Source organism: Dendrobates tinctorius, unplaced genomic scaffold (assembly GCF_039654945.1).
Source record: "Dendrobates tinctorius isolate UK_male_01 unplaced genomic scaffold, ASM3965494v1 ptg000138l, whole genome shotgun sequence".
Taxonomy (NCBI): Eukaryota; Metazoa; Chordata; class Amphibia; order Anura; family Dendrobatidae; genus Dendrobates; species Dendrobates tinctorius.
In genome coordinates this window covers 5,288,621-5,312,018 of record NW_027361806.1, presented here as the reverse complement: position 1 = coordinate 5,312,018, position 23,398 = coordinate 5,288,621, and the positions used below count along the sequence as shown (strand labels likewise).

The 23,398-nt window shown below is 40.8% G+C and overlaps 1 protein-coding gene across 15 annotated transcripts in view; it reads left to right on the top strand.

Annotated features, from left to right (window-relative positions):
* The window catches only part of PTPRF (protein tyrosine phosphatase receptor type F), a 1,130,165-nt gene that overhangs the window by 1,094,833 nt on the left and 11,934 nt on the right, over positions 1-23,398 (top strand). For 7 of the 15 annotated variants that reach the window (XM_073544479.1, XM_073544478.1, XM_073544486.1 and 4 more), the window contains 14 exons: positions 3,976-4,245; positions 4,342-4,923; positions 5,042-5,175; positions 5,398-5,542; positions 10,783-11,088; positions 12,685-12,878; positions 13,269-13,295; positions 14,271-14,388; positions 14,991-15,569; positions 15,657-15,754; positions 16,291-16,544; positions 16,648-16,735; positions 17,062-17,268; positions 18,018-18,172. In XM_073544479.1, coding sequence (XP_073400580.1) covers positions 3,976-4,245; positions 4,342-4,923; positions 5,042-5,175; positions 5,398-5,542; positions 10,783-11,088; positions 12,685-12,878; positions 13,269-13,295; positions 14,271-14,388; positions 14,991-15,569; positions 15,657-15,754; positions 16,291-16,544; positions 16,648-16,735; positions 17,062-17,268; positions 18,018-18,172 — 3,157 coding nt within the window. The remainder of the gene's footprint in view (positions 1-3,975; positions 4,246-4,341; positions 4,924-5,041; positions 5,176-5,397; positions 5,543-10,782; positions 11,089-12,684; positions 12,879-13,268; positions 13,296-14,270; positions 14,389-14,990; positions 15,570-15,656; positions 15,755-16,290; positions 16,545-16,647; positions 16,736-17,061; positions 17,269-18,017; positions 18,173-23,398) is intronic. The other 8 variants (XM_073544488.1, XM_073544484.1, XM_073544487.1 and 5 more) reach the window with 3 other exon arrangements.

Here is a 23,398-nt window from a genome sequence, read left to right as displayed (position 1 = left end):
GAAAAGGAGTAAGATGCCCAACAATATATCCCGTTAGAATGTAATAATCTTTTCTAAAATACAGAACTGATGAATGTCTACATTCCACCAAATCAAGGAATTTTTCGAACCATCTATTAGACATAAAATGTAAGACACCCCAAAGAAAATGATGTACCAAAGAAACTGAATGTTTTCTGCATTGGTTTGAAATGTTGAAATAGTGAAGGGCAGCATTGTGTCAGGGCTTCAATGTTTTTTTTCTGTACTGGTGCTTCTCTATGAAAGGTTGACATTTCAATGCAGTTTAAACTTTGGAGATCAGCATTTCATTAAGGAGACAATCCTATAATTTGCTCTAATAGGGTAAGACTGATAAACGGCTTAAAAATCATGTATAATGTTAGAATTTAACGGTTTAAAGATTAATCTCTGAAAGTGACCACTAGGGCACCCTAAGGACTGGACTATAAATCACTTCTTTAAAAGAGACTTTCATATGAGAGAAAGGCATGACAAAAACCTAAAAGTGATATTTTACAGACCAAAATATGTAAAAGTCTGGACTTAAACAATTCTTTAGTTTTCCTGTGCATCTAAGGGAGATAATCGCAGGTGATTGACGGTGTTCTACCTGCCTCAGAAATCTCAGTCTTCCTCTGACCAAGCATGCAAGCCCAGCTTATAGTCCTTGATATGAATATCATTTCCATCTGAGAGCTCTAATGTCTCATGTGGATTGTACATTATTCTTTTGTCTTCCATTATCTGTAAAGTACTGTCCGTCTAAACTGTCCCACCGAGCTCAGTGCCAAGCACAGCACATCGACAATGCTGCAATAGGTACTTCAGAGTCAATTAACACTTCATATTACTGCAGGCTACCAACCTCTGCATTGACGCTGTATGGTCTGATCGTTCAGCCCGCTTCTCTTTGACACTAATGACAACATTTCTAGCATTTTGACATTGACCCCTGTATAAAAGAAGGCTACATTAATAGATCTCATACTTTAAGTTATGATAATAACATTAAGCACAATGTAAGACAAAATGGTAAGTAAATACTAAGTATATCACCTAGACAGGTCATAGCTAACCTACTACCCTACTACAACAGGGATGGGCAGTTCATTTTCCCAAGGGTCCATATGAGAGACCATGACTATTGAGAGCCAAACCAATAGGCTGAAATTAATTCTGTTCAATATTAACATATTATAATTATATACTGTATGAGCCCCACACAGTCCCCTTATATACAGTATGAGCCCCCCACATGCCTCTATATACAGTATGAGCACCCACCTAGCCATCCAATATACAGACACTCATTTACACATACAAATACTCCTCTTGCTTCCGTTGCCCCAGCACTATGCTACGCTCTTTGTTGTGTGCACTGACGCTCCGCACAGCAGACACAGTGTAGTGACTGCATCACGTCTGCTGTCTCTGTTGCAAGAGCTGAATGGTGGAAAGGAGGAGCGGGTGGCCCCCTTATCCATCCCTTTATTCACTGCTGTTTGCATCCTAAAGATGCGGATATTGGTGAAATCGGGACGACGGGTAGGGAATGGGGCACAGCAGCATGGCGTCACCCGTGGGCCAATGTTTTCAGCCATCCACCTTTCTTGGCCTGCCGTCCATACTGGGATAGTCAGGGTTCCAGATGTGACCTAGGTCTGTGCTATATGAATTGGGTACATCCCCTGCATTGACTTCAGCAGCGTATAGACCTCAAGAATATTTCACTATTGCTATGGTTTCAGTTCTTGCTTTTCTCCTAAATGTATTGTTGTTGTGTCAGTAAACAATGAAACGTACGTTTTAAGACACAAATTGGTTGATTATTGGATAAAATGCAGAATAGCATTGTCATCCCTTCTATAATGTGTACCATAAACCATCAATTCACATAAAGTCTTTACAAAAACTAGCAGTTTGGAGCAAACTCAATAGTTCTCTTTGGCAGAGATCCCTGCTTCCCTCTGTGCCTTCCTGTGGATTCATTTGAGATGGATGAAAGGTGATGCTACCATCCACGGTGTTATCAGGATGGCACAGCGCTCATGCCATCTCTAGGGATGGAAGGAATGGGATTGTGTAGCCAGTTAATGCACTGAGATCACCAAAGAGCGCAACGTGAGATCCTCCTTGCGAGTTGGACATCGCTGATCATGGGATTGGGAAATGTATCCCGTCTTCTGAGCACCACAGGCTGTAACTGCACTCTAATGCCTGATGAATTATTAAAGAGACTTGAGTCTTTCTCCTGCTGTTCCTCTGCACTGTACTTGTCTAACCCTTTCACAATGAGGGAAATTGTGGTCACCAGAGGGATTTTAAGTGCTCGATCACCTTACTGCCGATTGTGGGTCTTTTGTCCCACGTTTCCCTGCTGTTCCGACTCAGCATTTGTTAGATGCCATAATTATATGCAAGTATTTTACCATAAAAGCATTCTGGAACAAATCACATATTACAGTCAAGTATTAGTAATGTAAAGGATGCCATACATGGGTGATTTGTGGGGATTTTGTTTCTGAGGTACTATTAAGGTATTCAAACCGATTAGACTAATGTTGATGAAAATGGACGATTTCAACTGAAATGAACGTTGGTAGGGTGAAATCTCACAGAATAATTTTAGCCGATAAATCATACACTCTTTTGTCTGGATGTTTTACATTTTCTGGCAATATTTGGATGAATATTTTGTTAAGATTTTTTGCCCGCAAATGATCTTTCTTTGAAAGAATGCTCCCAGAAAGATTGTTTATCTTTTTTCCTTTTGTCATTAAGCATGGATGACCAGTTTGAATGACTGTTATGGCCAGTATGGTCTAAAATATGGATGGTTGCATCAGCATCGACAGTCGTTCACTAGAGGATCGTTCGTTCAATGGTGGCTGATCAACCAATTACCTACACAAATTAGGCTGAAATAGGTAACATGGAGTCAGCTGATCACCGATTACTTTCAGACAACATTGTACCTGCATAATAAACCTTGGACTTCTGTTTTACCATACTGCATGCCTTTCCCAATATTATCAGAGCATGGTTCATCCCCTTTGAATAGTATGGATTCTACCTTCTGCATTTCTGTTTCCTCTACTTTCCTGCCTGAAGCATGCTCTCTGAATTTTCCACCATCTGTTGTCATTACCTGCTCTGCCACAGTGAAGCGGCTGGACAACTCCTTTTAATTCTGCAAACTTTGGTCACAGTGGCTACAGAAGCCACAAACTGCGAAGAGGTCTACAAAGGAAACGAGGAAACACCATCCCGCTATAATCATTGTCATCTTCATCGGCCTCATCCAGAGAAGGGCTGGTGGAAGCCCTGCTTATCTGCTCTTGCATCTCTATAGATCAAGGGGATTTGTGTCAAGTCCTGAAGCCTAACTTTCTTTACAGTTATTACAGCTGGGGTGTAGACTGGACATTGTCAGGACGTCTTTTATATATTCACCACTCGAGACTGTGTTTTCATGGGTCGGTGCCTTCAATAATTAAATATGTGATACACTTCTGTGCCGTAAACTAAGAGTAAAGTCAATGTTCTCAGCTTCCCTCAGCTTTTGTTACTAAAACACCAATTATATCATATATGATTTTTGGATAGCTGAGAATTATTATATGACACCCATGAAACCATTTTGTCATTTTTTTTGTATATATTATTGAGCTCCTCAAATAGATCTCAGATAATTGTACTGACTATTAATGAACATTGTATTCCACCAATAGCCTCCTTTTTAATCTAGGTTGTACTTTTTTCTTGGACAAATCAAAACCAACTAGAGGATGTGTACTCCTATTGAAATTACTGTATTTATATTTTGCATCAGATTAACTGCTTTGTGTGATTGTCCCTGTGTGTTTTCTTTTTTTTTTTTTTTTGCTGCAAAGGATGAATATTAAGGTAGAGCACCTCTTGATAACCTCCCATTGTTCCTTTCTGATCCATAATTTTTTTTGCTTATTGCAGTCCGGCGGGTGGCACCACGGTTTTCTATTCCACCCAGTAGCCATGAAGTCATGCCAGGAGGCAGTGTGAACTTAACCTGTGTTGCAGTCGGTGCTCCCATGCCTTACGTAAAGTGGATGGCTGGTTTGGAAGAACTAACCAAAGAGGATGATATGCCTGTCGGACGTAATGTTCTTGAGCTGACCAATATTCGAGAATCTGCCAATTACACATGTGTAGCTATTTCCTCTCTGGGCATGATTGAGGCTGTTGCACAGATTACTGTGAAAGGTAAGCTTGTGTTAACATATGGAATGGTTGACTTGTAGAATGACAATTAGAGCAATATGATACATTTATGTATTTTTAATTCTTTAATTCCTGCAGCATTGCCAAAGCCGCCAGCAGCTGTCACGGTAACAGAGACGACAGCCACTAGCGTCACCTTGACGTGGGATTCTGGGAACCCAGAGCCACTTTCGTATTATGTAATCCAGTATAAACCTAAAGCATTGGAAGGGTCTTTCCAGGAGGTTGATGGTGTGGCTACAACTCGCTACAGTATTGGTGGGCTCAGCCCTTATTCCGAGTATGAGTTTCGTGTCATTGCAGTAAACAACATTGGTCGTGGACCTCCAAGTGAAGTGGTAGAAGCTCAGACAGGAGAACAGGCTCCTTCAGGTCCTCCTCTGCGAGTCCAGGCTCGAATGCTCAGTGCTAGTACTATGATAGTTCAGTGGGATCCTCCCGAAGAAGCCAATGGACAAATAAGAGGGTTCAGAGTGTATTACACATCAGACCCACATTTACCTTTTAACATGTGGCAAAAGCACAATGTAGTGGACAGTCATTTGACAACTATTGCAGGATTAACGACTGGAATCACTTACAGTATCCGTGTACTGGCATTCACGTCAGTGGGAGATGGGCCACCATCAGATATGGTCCAAGTCAAGACACAGCAGGGAGGTGAGTGTTTCATAAAGAATAAAAGGGTCACATTCTTTCGGTGTGTCAGGGATATACCAACATGTCTCTTACAGAAATTTGAATCTTTTCCTTTTTATTTGTTACGTTTTTATTACAGTTCCAGCACAGCCAATTAATTTCCAGGCAGAAGCTGAGTCTGACACAAGAATTATGCTGACCTGGCGGAATATCCAGCAGGAACGCATTGTCTCATATGAACTTCTGTACTGGGAAGGGGAGGATGGGCCACAAGTAAGTGACACATGATAATACAGAGCTCTTAATATCAAGTGTGTTCAGTATGATACAGTCTGAGAGCCACACAGTACTACATCCTCATTATGTTAGAATTTAACTTTTTTAACTTTTTTTTTTGCATGGTACAAAGACCAATTATAATGTAGCTAACAGCAGGTCATCTTGTTCAATTCTTGTACTGCTAATGTGTGATTATTATGGCATTTTATATTTCAGCAAAAAGTAACATTCGCCCCATCATCATTTTATGCTGTTGAGAGTCTGAAGCCGGATACCCTGTATAATTTCCAACTGGCCGCCAGCTCTTCTATGGGGCTCGGGGTTTACACACCAGTAATCCAGGCAAGGACAGCACAGTCCAGTAAGTGTCTGATAACAGTGTAGACTGTATGATTGATATAGACCAGTATGTGTCTGTGCGGGTATATGCCTGCATGGCAAGTCTCTGGATGTTCCCAATGTTGGCTACATCAAGGTACGTAGCTGCATCTGCATGACGCAAATGTAATATACCGGCTCCTACCATCCCAGTTCTTTAAGGATGTCACAAGTCATATACCAACCGCCCTTCTATCTATTAAGTGCAACAATAAACATAGGAGGGACTGGGCTCATCACTGGTTGTACACTGGCAGCAGAACCCAAGTCACAAGTCTGCTGTAGAATTGTATACACCAACTGGAAATAGAGTGTTGTGAGAAAGGATAGAAGTATCCTGAAAGAAGGTACCATAAGGAAACGACGCAAGGGTGGGGTGCAGGGTGGTATCATATTTATAAACAATGAGCAGAACTATTAGGCCAGTGTCAGACTTGCGAGAAACTTGGGCAAGTCTCGCACGTCAACACCAGGCACTACCGCCGGCACTCGGGAGCGGAGCCGTGCGGCTGCATGTATTTCTATGCAGCAGCATGCTCTGCTCCCGAGTGCCGGCGGCAGTGTCGGGTATTGAGATGCGAGACTCGTCCGAGTTTCTCTCATGTGGGACCCCGGCCTTTTGTCATATCTGTAAGTAAACAATATAATTACCAGGCTTGATTTAAATGTAGCAGATTTTACTGTCACACATTTATAAGAAGTGATGCAAGGAGTTTTGGCATACAAGTGAAGAAAATAACTCACACAGGTATATAGAACCTTTCCATCGCTGCTTGTATGTTATACGCAGCTCGATATGTGGGAAAAGTGTTAGAATATTTTAACACTGATGAGCAGCCAATGCCAGATTGGGATAAAATTTGCAATATTTTTTTTACAAGATTTTAGTGAGCATACTCTATGTGCTATAGCAAGTAAGAATTAGGTGAATGTCCAGTAAATTTTGTTATCATATTTTTGTAATTGAAAAAATTCTATAAGATGCCCCCAGAAAACCTGCATGGAGGAGGCTTTTGTATTGCAAATTTCATTTTTTTTTTTTCCATATCATGTTAATGCCCTTCCTGCTATGTTTACTGCGTTAGTTTATGTTTTGCTTTTCATTTATCTGTTCTGTTACCAAATAGCATCAATAGATCCCACAGCAATAACACATAATCCAATAGATTCTAGAACTGAACCGTTATAACACAGACGACATTCTTTTCCATTATGTAGTGATTTTCACTATTTCTGCTGCATTTTTTATTGTAATGTCAGGGTCTCTGTTTGTTAAATATACTTATATTGTATATTTGTTCATTTGGGACTTCTTACCTAGTGCGATATGCCAAAGAAACTGTCACGATAATTCTTACAAAAAATTTAGTGGTTTATTGGACTATCCTCCGAAAAAATCATAACAGCAAAATATAAAATAGGTGAAGTAGTTACACAGAAATTGTCAATTTGTCCATAATTAGCTCATCAGATAAGTTGAAGTTTGTTACCCATCTTTCCTGGATTCTGAATAGAAATTTGTGTCTGTCGGTGTTAATATCATAGCTCAAAATGTTGCAAGCATGGGAGCACGTGGGTCAGACCTTTAGAAGTGCATGTCTGCAGACCCTCGAATGATCACCATAGTTAATGAAGCAATATTTTTGTACAAGACATTGCTTCATTAAATATTGATTTTGAAATAAAATGAAAAAAAAAAATAAAGAATGAAAAATGATGATAAAGTAAAAATTAAGAATGAAAAATAAGAAACTTGATGACAAATGCAGAGTAGTTATGTTCTCAATAACACATATACCTTTTAATATTTCTTTTATCAGGCTGATTTCATGTGTGTCATAACCTTCATTTTATTATACCCAATAGTTTACCATTGTACCTCATTAATATTTCTTCTTTTTTATAATGTGTGTAATAATTAAAATAGGTATTGTTCAAATACGATTATGTAATCGGGATCAAAAACACATTTTCCCCGTCGTACCAACAAATATTATTTTATGCAAAAAAACCCTGTTTGGGAGAGAAGAACAGACAAATCGCGGCGCCCTAAGTGCGTAAACACAATATTGTAGTCTTTAAAGGGTGCACAATTTTATGCACTCACCTGATAGAAGACTAATATGGCTTTAGATTGTGTATCCTCAAAAATCCTTCCTTCTGGGATACTTCTCAGTAGACAGGGCTTGCAGCTTGCCTCGGGTGGATCCAAGTGAAAGAGCCAGATTCAGGCTCACACAGGATGAGTAAATCAACAGAGGCACATCCAGCCCATGAACGGCAGCGCTTCCCAGGACTCACATCCAAAGATGATATTTCATATTTTTTTATTTCATAGGTTAAAAAAGAAGAGATACAATGCGTTCCGGATACAATGTATATCCTTCATCACGTATCGTAAAAACACAGTACAAATCCTAATAAAATTCAATTTTATACTATTAGGATTTGTACTGTGTTTTTATTTTACCTGATGAAGGATATACACTGTATCCGAAACGCGTTGTATCTCTTTTTAACCTGTGAAATAAAAAAATATGAAATATCATCTTTGGATGTGAGTCCTGGGAAGCGCTGCCGTTCATGGGCTGGATGTGCCTTTCTTGAAATATTATTTTATGAAATAATTCATTTATCAGGACCAGAATTAAAATTATTTTTTTTATATAAATCTGCATAAATTTCATATCAATTTGTATCCTATATTTATCTGAAGATGTGCACCCATCTATTTAACCATTAAAAAATATCACTGACTACTATAGAGTTATCATTTGGTAAAATTACTCTAAACGTAACTAATCTTGATAAACCATTTTGATGTGTGATTACATTTATCCACAATTGACTAAATCGAAATAATGATTACTAAAGAAATACAGAAATATACCCTATTTTGCAGTTTCTAAGACTCACATCCTGTGAGTATAAGACGCACCCAAAATTTTCGGGAGAAAAATATGAAAAAAAAATCCTTTTTTTAATAAAATGGTGCTGCTTATAATCTGTGCGTTTTATTGTTTACCGAGGGTGGTGGCTGCAGTGGAGTGGGGTCCAAGGGTTGCTGCTGGCGGAGGCAGGAGTGGGGCGATGCTGCGGACCCCAGGCTGGAAGGAAGGAGTGTTCGGAGGTGCGATACTGCGGGTGTTCAGTGGTGTGGCACTGCGGGTATTTGGTGGTGCGGGGGCTCGGTCGACATTTTTGTGAAAGCCCGGAACTCTAGCCCATCCATGGTTTACATCGCGGTTACCTCCGGAAAAATAGTCGCCAAGGACAGCGCATGCGCAGATGGAGATCTCTGCTTTTGGATCTGTTTTGGGATCATAAAAACAAAAATAAAATATTGCGATACAGGACCCAATTACTTGAATGGAAACTGAAGTTTCATAAAATTTCTTCCGTTTGCCTTTTTTCCGGATGTGTTTTTTTTTAACCTTATAGTCTATGGTAAACAAATCAAAACTGATATGTCATTCGTTAACTGATCACACTAAGGAGGCCCAAAACATTGCAGATGTTCAGAGACTCCTCTAGTAAAAACGGATCCATTCAAAGCAGAAACCAAAGTGTTCATTTTTTAACCCCTTGACAACCTGTGATGAACATTTACGTCAAAGGTTGCGTGCAAGTTCTATGGAGAACAGTCTTACACGGCCAACGTCTGCCTGTAACAGTGACTGGAGCTACCTGTTTAATTATGTAAATGCAGCTATCAATCACAGACAGCAACATTTGAGTGACTTGTTTGCCGGCTCCCATCGTTTCCCGAAATAGTCTGAATTAAAATTACAACCCAGGGCGCAAAAAAACAACGCTTGACAAAAGAATGTTGAGAATTGTTTTTTTTTTTTTTTTAAAGTTCACAATGTTTGTTTTTTTGTTGTTTTTTTTTTAACCAGTAAAGTATAAAATAAACTAAAAGTTTTGTATTGTCGTAACGGTACTGACCTGGAAAATCATATTGTCAGGTGACTTTTTCTTTATCACACATTAAATGTCATAAAACCAATCCCAAAAAACAATAGCAGATTTGCTGGGGGGGGGGGGGGGGGTTGTAACCTTTTTAACCCATTTGGAATTCTTGGCCTTTTTACCAACATTATGTTAACCTGGATGGTGTCACTTAAACCTACAACTCATCCCACAAAAAACAGGCCCTCATACTGCTGCTGACCGAAAAAAGTAGTAGGATCTTAAAAGTAGTAGAGAAAAAAGTGTAAAATTGATCCAACTATTTTTTTTAGATCGATCCATTAACGATGACACGTGTGTTTGTAAAAACATTTTTGCAATTCGGTTCTATTAAAAATGTTTCACTGTTTTGCCTTTTATAGCAACTGGATTGCACTATGTAATGTTTGCTGCAGAGAGAGATGGTCAGTGAGCTTGTGCTGACAGGGGAGTCTATGACTCTTATCGTTTTGTTCTCCTGAGTAGAGATGAGCGAATTTGTTCGGATTCGGTTCTGAATATGATCGGCACAGCCGAACGTCATTAGAGTCAATGGGAGTAGAAATTACAGAATATGTTCGGAACCGATCATTGTTAAACATACATTCGGCACGAATCATGTTTGAATATGGCTTGGATATGTCAAAATCAGATTCGGGGACAAAATCTGAACAAATTTGCTCATTTCTACTCCTGAGCTCCCCTCTGCGGATTATGGACCAATAAAGTTCAGCTCAACTTTTTTGTGGTCATAAATTGGGAGAGTGGAGCTCATAAGGGAACAGTAATAACTAGGGATGGGTGGGCTGGTGGAAGTTTGGGCTTTGGTACCCAACCTGAACTTTATTTCAAAGTTCGGTTTGGGTAGCAGAACTGTTCTCCCTCTCTCTCTCTTTACCCCGTAACTCAGAAAATTAGTACTGTTCTCTCTCTATCTTCTTACCCAAGAACGTCAAACATTGGTATGGACCTCTGGGGAATGTCCGTGTTCGGCATTTAACACCGGGCAGTAACAGTCCGGTACGGACCCCGAGCTCATAAGTTCGGCTTCGCCCATCTATAGTAATAACCTTTCTGCAGCCAGCAATAGACAATGCAGCATAGAACCTTTATAAAGCAAATGGTTCACTTTAAAAAAAAAATTCTGATCGTTATTTTGTGATGTGACGATAGATAGAGCAGGGCTATTTGGTAACAATATTGTACACCATATTATTTTGCATCCGCCATGTTCATCTCCCTCCCCTTGCTTGCATTTTTTTTCATCCTCAGCGCCATCTGCACCGCCACAGGATGTGGAGTGCACCAGCCTTAGCTCCACCTCCATCCGGGTAAGTTGGGTGGCTCCACCAGTGTCCAGCCGCAATGGAGCATTAACCCGCTACTCTCTGGCCTATCAAGCAGTGGCTGGGGAAGACACATCCCGGCATGTTATGGACAATATCCAACCAGACTTCTCCAGCTTGGAGATCAAGGATCTGGAGAAGTGGACAGAGTACAGAGTATGGGTGCGAGCTCATACAGACGTAGGGGCTGGGCCTGAGAGCCCTGCGGTCATTGTGCGGACAGATGAGGATGGTAAGTGTCTAGGAACTACTCTCACCTATCTGCACAATGGGTCCACTCTTTCACCTGTTCTTTATCTTGCTCCTTCCATCTCTCCTGAGGCCTCATTCCGACGTCACTAATTTTTCACATTTGCAAAAAAAAAAAACGAATGGCATCAGTGTTTTCAATCAGAGTTTCATCAGTGTTTGCTCAGTGTGTTAGTTATTCACGTATGAAAAATAAGTAAATTGCCATAGACTTGTATGTGATTTTTTTTATTTATTGCAGACACTCTATAGACTTTAATGGATGTTCATTCTATTCTGAAAACCACAGATAAAACACATGGGAAAAATGGACGTCTGAATGAGACCTAAGACACCAATTGGTTGGGGGGCTTTGAGATGGGAATCACAGAACATCTTCTGCTTGTCTGCACTCCCAAAACTTTCTACTATCTGAATTTTCTCCTGGCCTACAAACTCCGTCAACAACTGTCTCTTTCAGCATTGTTTGAAGTGATGTCAAAATAAATTATCCTTTACGCAATATATCTACTTACTAACTCGTATTCCTTTATCGTATACAGAGATGGCTGATTTTAGTTTCTCTTTGGAAACACATTATCATTTATTGATGGTGCTACAAATCCCATCTGAAAAGGAATCAAACTCCCAAATCTGAATGAAAAAGTGTAGTTAAAATCACATGCAACTTGGAATGCATGAGAGAGCCATTAATTTATACATTTTGAAAGGTTAATTTTATAGGGTGATCTCTAGGATTAGCTGACCAGTCATTTACAGACTGCTTAAAGGGGTTGTGCACCCGAGGCTCACGTAACATTGTTATGAGCCGTGCCGACATTCGGCGGCGGCTGATCGGTTATAGTTCTCACACTTCCTTTGGAGAAACTTAGGACATCTAAAAAAAGCATGAGAACTGCAGTAAAGTTAGGAGCTGCTTTTTGCATTGCTCATGTGGTCTGGGAGGAGAGTGTTGGTCTGGTATTTTTATTTTAGTATTTTATAAAGTGTTGTCAAGTATGCACAACCAGAGCAGCAGGCTATGCTAGGCTAGTTACACCCATACACTGGAGTGTAATTTTCCATCCATAAATCTGAAATGTTAGTTTCCTAATATCACAAGAACATTTTTTTTTGTAACTCTTCCCCTCGAACAGTGCTGGGCAGTTTGTGTCGTCTTTGTAGTGTAGAATGTACTAGAGATCTGCTCTGTTTCACATTATCATTTACTTTCTTAAATAGATTTTTCACCCCATTGTATGTACAATAATGTGATTAATGTAGCAGGTTGATGTTATGAAGCTCTTGGATTCCTGTCTAGTTCTGTCTTCCTTATCTGCCCTCCATTGATTGACATTTCTGCCTTGCTCTACATAATTTGAGACAGAATGGTTCCTAAGGACAAGTTGCCTGACCACCCTATGTAAAAAGCTGGGGTTGATACACTGTTTCCTTGGCAATCAAACTGTCCAACAAATTTCAGAACATGAAACTCAACATCTCAGGCTTCACTATTAATCAGATTTTTCTAACAGTAAACATCTAGTAAACTTCTTTAAGGATTAAACTAATCGATGCTTGGTTCTCTGTCTTCCTGCAGTGCCCAGTGCACCACCAAGGAAGGTTGAAGTAGACTCTGTGAATTCCACATCTGTGCGGGTGACTTGGAAGTCTCCTCTTCCCACTAAACAAAATGGTCAGATACGAGGCTACCAGGTGACTTATGTGCGCCTGGAAGGTGGAGAGCCTAGGGGAAACCCTGTCATTAAGGATGTCATGTTGGCAGAGGCTCAGGTAATCATGCACAAGGACCACTTTTTTTTCCTTCTGTTAATGCTATTCATATAACGCCTCAATAATTTTCATCCAGAAGTTGTCAAGATTTGGACATAAAAAGTTGGTTCTTCACTGGTTTGACCTTTCCATCCTTCTCCCCAAACTACTAATCCAGTCTAAACTGCAGCACTCATCCAGTGTGATGAGTGTGAAGCATGTTCCTCTTTTATAGAGCTAATACCCATATATCCTCTTTATACTGTTGACCAGACTGACATTAGATGTGTATATCCAGCGTCCCCCCCCCCCCTCGGCATGACTCATTCCATTGTAGTATCTCTACTATTGTAACCCTGTGACCCTTTTCCTGCAAACTCCACTTACCCCTCTTCTCTCTGTCCCTACCAGTGGAGACCAGAGGAGTCTGCAGACTACGTGAGTATACTGTTTGGCATCTGTGGGCAGACTGCGTGATCGCATTGTGTCTGCAGAGAGCAGGGGGTTGTCACAGAGCTTTCATTGGCTTTATTTAGGATTTTGTCTTCCTCTTGTAGGCCTTGGTCTAGTTCTATGTGTTAAAGTAAAATTTTGCTGCAAAGTTATCTCTCCCAAACTGCAGTGCCAGTGGCCTTATTTGTTTACACCTCTAGCACGTCCTGCATATAGTGGACTAGAAAAGCGAGGTTATAAAAATGTAGATCATTTTTGGAAGGAATGGTCAGCCTTAAAGTTACGATAGTGCAGCCGAGCTCCACTGAGTGCAGCTTAAGTGCAGAACATCTCCTCCAATAGTTATAACGTCTACTATAGTTTTTGTGACAGCCCCCATGTTCTTGTGCTGTAATCATTGGCTCAATGATGGGATTCTGCAATCTATAACCCTTTGGACATATTATCTGTTTCTCCTTTTCCTGTGCTTCCACGTTTTGGATAGAGGCACAGTTCTTGCATGGAGATTAGGGTCTGGTGGGACATCAGGGCTGATGAGGATGGGTGATCAGTTTCCGCAATCGGCCTTTTCTCTCTTTCTGTTTTTTTTTATTTTTTGTGATTCTCCGTGTATAATCATGGGGCTTAATGATCACCATTGTATACGTTGAAATTCTTTCTCTGACTTATTTTTCCATTACATCAGAATATGATTTTATTTGTGCATCAGGAAAATCCACATTTTACTACAATATTGACTTCTGCATTGTCGATCACTTGGAGGAAGATTTTCATTGATAATTATTCTAGAAACACAGGGATCTTTGTGCTCTCTTAACATAAGTGATGTGCAATGCTCTGTGCCACTTATCCCTGAGAAACAAGCGTTACATGTTCCTGCAGCTCCCCCCTGTGGTCTGAACCTGGTACTGCAGGAAGATGCTTTTCATTGCTTTTATCATTTTGTTTCTCAAAATATAGGAAGCCCTAATAACTGGACTTTCTCCAGAAACTACCTATTCCATCACTGTTGCTGCATATACTACAAAAGGAGATGGTGCTAGGAGTAAACCCAAAATTGTCACCACTACAGGAGCCTGTGAGTACTGCCAACATATCTGGAAAAGAGTATGTCATTCTAATATTCCGTCAATACTTTTTGGTTTTCTTTTAGTATAAGAGATAAAAACTTACTGTTGCTGTGACAGAATACAACCTCCTGTGTTAATGAGCTTGATGCAGGGGTTAAGGTTGCACCATTTTTTCACATTCTATGATGCATGCATGTGTTTTCAAAGAAGACAGGTGAATCTGCTTCTGCAGAACTGCTCTGTTAGCAGCCAATTTCCAAGGACAACAATGGGATCGGGTACTGACATTTATCATGCCTGATGCTCTTTGCCCCTAAAACAATCTCTCTGGAGACAACAAGCCCATCATACACAATGGATAGTTGCCCAGTTTCACCCAAAATATTAGAGGACTTGTTTTTTTTGTGTGTATGTTATTATGCAAAACCAATTCGCATTAAATCAGCAGATTTGTGATTGCAGCTGTGAAGTACTTGGAAATAAATACATGATGTAATTCAGATAATCAAGTGAATAAAGTTAGTGGGTCCATAGCTGCTGTACTTGAACCATGGAGATACAGATAAGATTGGAGATTTCTATGGTAATTCTATATTTGTGTGTATTTCAGTGCCCGGGAAGCCAACCATAGGAATTAGCACAACCATTCAAAACACTGCACTAGTTCAGTGGCACCCACCTAGGGAGGTGATGGGGGAGCTGCTCGGTTACCGCTTGCAGTATAAACGTGCGGATGAGGAGAGGTTTATCACTATGGACTTTGGAAAGAATGAACATCACTACACGCTGACCAAGCTCCACAAGGGTGCTACCTATGTGTTCAAACTGTCTGCCAAGAACCGGGCTGGCTTTGGAGAGGAAGCTGAAAAGGAGATCTCTACCCCTGAAGATGTTCCTAGTGGCTTTCCACAAAACTTGCAAGTTGTTGGACTTACCACATCCACAACAGAACTGTCATGGGAGCCTCCAGTACTTTCAGAACGCAATGGAAAAATCACAAACTACACAGTGGTTTACCGTGACATCAATAGCCCACAGGATCTGATCAATGTCACACGAGACACCTACATTACACTCGTCAACCTCAAACCAGACACTACCTATGATATTAAAGTCAGGGCAAGGACTAATAAAGGTCTTGGGCCTCTAAGTCCTAGCATACAATCCCGCACCATGCCTGTAGACCAAGGTAAGGCTTACCTGAGAGCAGTAACGGGAGTGTTAAACAATAAATGTATTCCCACAGACTCGATTAATGTTTTCCTTCTCTTCACAGTATTTGCAAAGAACTTCAGAGTGAATGCTGTGATGAAAACATCGGTCTTGCTGAGCTGGGAAGTTCCTGACTCTTATAAATCAGCTGTGCCTTTCAAGGTTGGTGTTCTGAAATAGGGAGCTCCTGTGCTTTGCTGTAACGATCTTGGGGTGGTTGCAGGGAACTTTATTACTTTGATCTTATAAGGTTTGAGGTCCCCAAAGACATTAAATTACATTTGGTCAAAGCTGCGAATATCAGAGGGATTGTCTTACAATCCTATGTTTATAGGTACCTGTTCTTTGAGATACGCCGCTGCTAAAGGAGTATAGTCGCAGCTTTTCTCACTGTTAAACGCCTAACGCTTGGTCATGTCAAACATTTGTGTATAACCCATAAGAAATAGCTGTTCGGCCGATTGTTATCACGTGAGTAGAAGTCATGTGTATTGTTAACTTTGGTGTCTAAATAAATATGATTGGTATTCATACACTAAACACGTTTGTTCCTTAGTTCGCTTTTAACAAACTTTCAAGAGAAGGACAACACCAACAGTATTATTTATTTCTGCAGAGGTTTTTTTTATTGGTGGTGTATGAATGTTCTTCCTGTACCCCAAACTGAATGATTTAATGTAAATTCTTATCCCATTTAGATTCTCTATAACAACCAGAACGTAGAAGTCGATGGTCATTCAATGCGCAAGCTGATCAACAATCTTCAGCCAGACACAGAGTATTCCTTTGTACTTATGCATCGAGGCAGCAGTGCTGGTGGCCTGCAGCATAGAGTGTCCATCCGCACAGCCCCTGATGTCCTGCAGAGCAAACCATCATCTGCCAACAAGTATATGGAGGACAACAAATTTACTTTGCTCTTGCCACGGGTGCAAACATCTTCTCCAGTAAGGTAAGGGCTCATGGTGTTTTTGTAGTTAGGAGTTTTGTAGTAATGTCTGTTTAGGTTTTTTTTGTATAACACTAATCTATTTTAAATTACTTTTGTGTGACAGATGGTATTACATTGTAGTCGTTCCACTCGATAGTTCTAGGAGTAGCCCGAGTACACGGCAGAGTCCTGAAGAAATGGAGTTGGAACAGGTGGGCTGTATTTGTAGCTTATGTCCTACTTTTTCTTCAACTCTATTAATCATCTGGTCATGTATTGAGCTGTAAGTAGACTCTTACATACATAACAAAATACTTCTGTTTGCTTTCCTTTGAATATATTGTTGTTCTGTGAAACTGTCATCTCCTTCTATATGCAATTCGGTTTTAACAAGTAGCGCACCATAGGTCTACAGATAATTCAGCCAATATAATCGAAGGCCAGGCTTTGTAAGGTTGGACAATTATAAATGCTCGACATTAGCATTCATTCTTGCAGTATTGCATTGTGATACTCAAGGTTTTTGTCTACATCTTAGATCCTAGAAGCCATTAATCAGGGGTCTCGTCGGCAAAAAAGACAAGCAAGCAGGAACAAGCCATATATAGCGGCCAGGGTGAACACGCTCCCAGAATCATTCACTCTTGGTGACAATAAGGAATATAATGGTTTTGTCAACAAGCCTTTGGATCCACATCTGAGCTATACCTGCTTTGTGCTTGCGGCTCTGGAAGATGGTGACACTGTGAGTTTGTATTCTCTGTATTCTATTCCTAAATATAAGAATTATTTTCCTTTGGTTAACCAGTATATATTTCTGAGATTTTAGATGTTAAAACCTCTCCAACAAAAAGTATTGTTTTTCGCCATTTGGTTACGCTGCAGAAATATTCAAATTCATTTGTAGTTTAGATTCTTTTTTTTTTCCGGAGGCAAAATCTGCTCTCTTGGTAGAAAGAAACTTGCTGCAAAAAAAAAGCAGATTTTGCTTTTTTTGGTGCATTTTTTTTCTGCATTTTTGTTAGGGTAATTTGTCGCTTGTGCATGCTGATAAAGTTTAGTGCATAAAACTTCATCAGGATTTGGCACCAAATACTCAGCAAAAACTGATACCTGTGGTTTTTCACATTTTTTTTGCACCACCCATTGTTTTCAATAGGTGAAATACGCTGAAGAAAAAAAAAAAAAAACACTGAAAGAAGTGACTTGCTCCATTCTGCAAAATCCAAGGTTTTGCACAAAATACTGAGAACAAAAAAAACAAGCTGTGTGCATAAAATTTGTGAAATCTCAGACTTACTTTGCTGGTACTGTAAAATGCAGGTGAAAATTATTTGCATTAAAAAAAATGCTGAAAAAAAACGCAACGTGTGAACATAGCCTTAGTAGAACTGTCTGTTAACGTAAATAAAATATATCCCATAAGATAAAGATGACTGACTGGGCTTATGCAGCCTACTGTACCACTTAAGCTTTGTATCATTGTTACTACAGAAAAAGTATGCTGCCAGTCCATACTCGGATGACATTGTGGTGGAAGTAATTTCAACCAGACAACAAGAAGAACCCGAAATGCTCTGGGTGATGGGTCCAGTCCTTGCCGTCATTCTTATCATCATTATTGTTATTGCTATTCTTTTGTTCAAAAGGTAAGGGGCTTACTCGTCAACTTCCACAGCTGAGCAATGATCCTCTGTAGACCCCTACATTCCTGCTTGTACTACATTTATGCCTACTAAATCAGTTTCTAATTTATTTCCAACCATATACACTGCTCAAAAAATAAGGGGAACATTTAAACACAATGTAACTCCAAGTTAATCACACTTCTGTGAAATCAACCTGTCCAGTTATGAACGAACATCGATTGTGAAGCACTTTCTCCTGCTGCTGTGCAAATGGAACAGAAAACAGGTAGAAATGATAGGCAATTAACAAGACAATCCCTATAAAGGAGTGGTTATGCAGGAGGTCACCACAGACCATTTTCTCTGTTCTCATCCTTTTTGGCTGTTGTTTTGGTCACTTTTGCATTTTGTCATTGCTCTCACTCCTAGAGGTACAGTATCATGAGACGGTATCTACAGTACAACTCACAGAAGTTTCTCAGGTAGTGCAGCTCATCCAGGAAGGCACATCAATGGGAGCTGTGGCAAGAATAGAAGCTGTGTCGGTCAGCAGTGTCCAGAGCATGGAGTAGATAACAGGAGACAGGCCAGTACGCCAGAAGACATGGAGGGGGCCGTAGGAGGGCAACAACTGAGCAGCAGGACCGCTACCTGCTCCTTTGTGAAAGGAGGAAAAAGAAGAGCAGTGCCTAACAAAATGACCTCCAGCAGTCCACTAACATCAATGTGTCTACTCAAACGGTCAGAAACAGACTCCATGAGGGCCCGACGTCCACAAGTGCATGTTGTGCTTATAGCCCAACACCATGCAGAATGATTGGCAAATGCCTGAGAACACCAAGATTGGCAGATTCGACATTGGTGCCCTCTGCACTTCACGGATGAGAGCAGGTTCACACTGAGCACATGTGTCAGACGTGACACAGTCTGAAGACGCCGTGAAGAACGTTCTGCTGCCTGCAACATCCTCCAGCATGTCCGGTGTGGCAGTGGGTCAGTAATAGTGTGGGGATGCATTTCTTTGGAGGGCTGGACAGCCTTCTATATGCTATCCAGAGGTACCCTGACTGCCATTAGGTACCGGGTAGAGTTGAGCGACTTTGGTCGGATCAGGTTTCGTGAAACCCGAATGAAACAAAATTTGTTTCAGATGAAACTGGGCCGACTAGGGCAAAAAAAGTCGGAGTTTCGTCCGAAACCCGACCCCAATGCAAGTCAATGGGAAATAAAAGTCATCATTGAGCGGATGACATTCATCCACTCAATTACGACTTTTATTTCCCATTGACTTGCATTGGGGTCGGGTTTCAGATGAAACTCCCGACTTTTTTTGCCCTAGTCGGACCAGTTTCATCTGAAACAAATTTTGTTTCATTCGGGTTTCACGAAACCAGATCCGACCAAAGTCGCTCAACTCTAGTACCGGGATGGTATCCTCAGACCCATTGTGAGACCATATGCAGCTGCAGTGGGCCCTGGTTCCTTCTGATGCATGACAATACTAGGCCTCATGTGACTGAAGTGTGTCAGCAGATCCTGCATGATGAAGACATTAATGTTAAGGACTGGCTTGCCCGTTCCCCAGACATGAATCCAATCGAGCACATCTGGGACATCATTTCTTGTTCCATCCACCACAGACTGTACAGGAGTTAACTGATGATTTAATCCAGATCCAGGTCTGGGAGTAGATCCCTCAGAACATCTGCCTCGTCAGGACAATGCCCAGGCGTTGTAGGGAGGTCATACAGGCACGTGGAGGCCACACACACTAATGAGCAACATTTCCTTGTCTTGAGACATTTCCCCTGAAGTTGGATCAGCCTGTAATTTGATTTTTCACTTTGATTTTGACTATCAATCCAAATTCAGGCCTTAACGGGATATTGTGATTTATATTGATCTTTTATGTTTTATTGTTCTCAATACATTCCACTATGTAATGAATAAAGATTTGCAACTGGAACATTTCATTCAGTGATGTCTAGGATGTGGGATTTTAGTGTTCCCTTTATTTTTTTTGCGCACTGTATTTAGAAGAAGAGACTGCACTCACTAGGTTAATCTTGCTAGATTAACACAATTAATCCAGTTACCTCTTTTAAATATATATGGTTTACCACAATCCCGTGACGGAGGGATTTCTAGGCAAGTGCACCATACTCTGTCTTCAAGATTTTAGAAGTTCTGGTAATTTTTTACACCTATACATTAGACTTCCTTTTCGTTGTGTTGTATGATGCCTGCAAGATAAGGAATATATCCTGTTTATTAGTTGGATATGATTTTTTGGAATGATGTGTCTAGATATTTAATGTTACTGCCAATTGTAGGGAAACCTGTCAGTTGATGCGTGCTGCCTTTTAGGTTTGCGATGTGCAGCATGAGTCAGAGCCGGCAGCACAACTGCAGTGAGATTTGTTTTATTCTGAAACGCTCCAGCATTTCAGAGAAAAGGTGGTTTGAAGATCTAGACAGGAAACCTAGGCAGTGACCAGACTAGTCCGGTGCCGTCCCAGGCCAGCTCCACTCTGCATCATTCTAGTTGACTTTACAGGGTCTCTCCCATTGTGTACTTAAGGAGAAAGCTGTCAACTGCAGTGATGTAGGGAGAAGCTGACCGGGTGATCTTCAAATTATGAGAGACACACCTGCCTGCAATTGTACACACATATATATGGACATGCAAGTCTTTGAAATATAAAACTATTGTCGACGTTATAGCTTGTGTTTGTTGTAGAATTCATGATAAATTAGTGTTTTAATTCATATGCAAATTAGATTTTCAGTGCTCTGGGTGCCACAGAGCACTTAACTACATTTGCCTCTTAAGGGCGTTTCCTTGCCCAGCACTAGCCTCTTTAGCTTGATTGATAGCGCTTTACCTCTTTTGACATCAGACAAGATAAAGGGGCTGATGCTGGACAGGGAAACAACCAGGGAAGGCAGAGACTTGTTAAGTGCTCTGTTGTACCTCATTTTCATATGAACCACTAAGCTGATTTCTTAGGAATGCAGTAACAGAAGATGTAAAGGTGTCGATGGATTAACATTTTAAAGCCCTGCATATTCATATATGCAGTTTGGGGGATTTTATCTTACTGACAGATTCTCTTTAACATAGTTTACAAGTTAAAATCGGACAACTTTACACGTGTATTGGAGCCTATATGTGCATCTGTAATGGTGTACTGCAAGACACATACAAAGCCATCTTACAAAGTGTCAATATTTATTCCTGCATATGCCGCACAATAATCTCTCCCTCTTGTGTAATTTTGTAAATCTGCCTTATTAATGTCATTTATTCTCTTTTCGTGCTTCTCCTGGACACAGTAAGCAGGAGAGGTAGGAAGTTCCTGTGTTATTATCTTGTGTCCAGCATGTTCTTTGTAATAAACTACAAATCTTAAAAAAAAAAGACACAACACAAGAGTTTCTAGATGACTACCTCAACAGGGAATATAACCAATAGCAATCATATAATACTGAGGACCATAGTCACTGTGGACATTGTAGATGTTAAATCACTGATCTGAAATACACCACTTGTTTTTTTGCATGATTACTAAATCTTGCAAAGCATCTTAGCCCCTTAACGACCGCCGGTACGCCTTTTCGCGGCAGTTGTTAAGAGGCCTTCCTCAGCGCTGAGAAATAAGAGTATAGCGCTGACCCGCGGCTGAAATTCCCTGTACATGACAGCTGACAACCTGTGGTAAAGGCCCTGGCTGGTTTTGATGACAATTGGGTCCAATTAACCCCTTTAATACCTTTTAGGGGTCACTTTTGTTTTTTCCTGCTATTTTGGCACCTTCGGGGCTCCACAAACGTCATCCGTAAACTATTCAACCAAAATATGTGCGCCAAATAGCACTTATTCGTTCTCAGCCCTGACGTATGGCCTAACAGTAATTTCTGACGACGTGGGGTGTCACCGCGTTCGGAAGAAATTGCGTAATAAATTATGGGGTATCTGACAAATTTGCAGCAAATACAAAAATCACATTTTTACCACTAAAATGTCATACTTCCACGTCTCAATGTTATAAAATGATGTGAGGCACCTATGGGTTTATAATAGTCACTACACCCCTAGATTAATTCCTTAGGCTGTGAAGGTTCCAATTTGGGGTCACCTAGGGGGGTGTCTGTTGTTCTGGACCCTCAGGGGCTCAGCTACTGGAGCCCACAATCTACTCTAATGAAATCTGCATTCTAAAAGCCAATATATATAAAACAACACCATATGGAACCAATTAATATATATCCCGATAGTCACCTACTTTGTAGTGTCGACTCAATGGGAATAGAAAGTGGACACTCCAGCATAACATATTACACAGGGAAAAATGGAGTACGAGTCCAATATCATGAAAAGATGTCAAAATTTATTAAACATATATTAGTACTGACATAATAGATACATATACAACAAAACAAGGATCAGATAATGTCCGCTGCTTTAGTCCTACAGTTTCCAATATAAAGTGCTAAGTGCTTATGATGGATATGGGCCATATATTAGGGATTAAAAAGTACAGAGAGATCATAACAGGTGCGCATCCTGAAGAAACTCCCACTATCCCACACAATAGTGCTTACCCATATTGAACTCCACCAGGACAATAAGCAGCGCCACCACCGACGCGCGTTTCGCCTCTTTCTCAAGGTGCCGTGATGTGTTGTGTGAGGGACCGGGTTATATATCCTGCTGGCAGGTGCTCAATTACACGGCGCGTGTGTCCGGTCTCCTGCCCCGGAAATTGCATCACCACCGGCGACAACGTGGCGCCGCGCATCAGAAGACGTCACTAAGACATCACTGAAACACAAGCGTCACTAATGCGCCTCAGCAATGCTCCACGGGCGCACACCGCAGACATGTGCACTAGAGCCGCAATTTCAGTAATATATCTAAGGGGGGAATAGATCCTAAAAACAGTGACTGTGCAGAGTGAATATGCAATATGCGCGGCGCCACGTTGTTGCCGGTGGTGATGCAATTTCCGGGGCAGGAGACCGGACACACGCGTCGTGTAATTGAGCACCTGCCAGCAGGATATATATGCGTTCACTCTCGATTCCAGTCATTTTTGCATTCAAAAAGTCAATTTGTGCTCCTTCTCTTTTGAGCGCTGCCATGCGCCCAAACACTAGTTTTCCCCCACATAAATGGGGTATCTGCGTACTCATGAGAAATTGACAACTATTGGGTTCAAAGGAAGGGGGGATGGAGAGCACCAT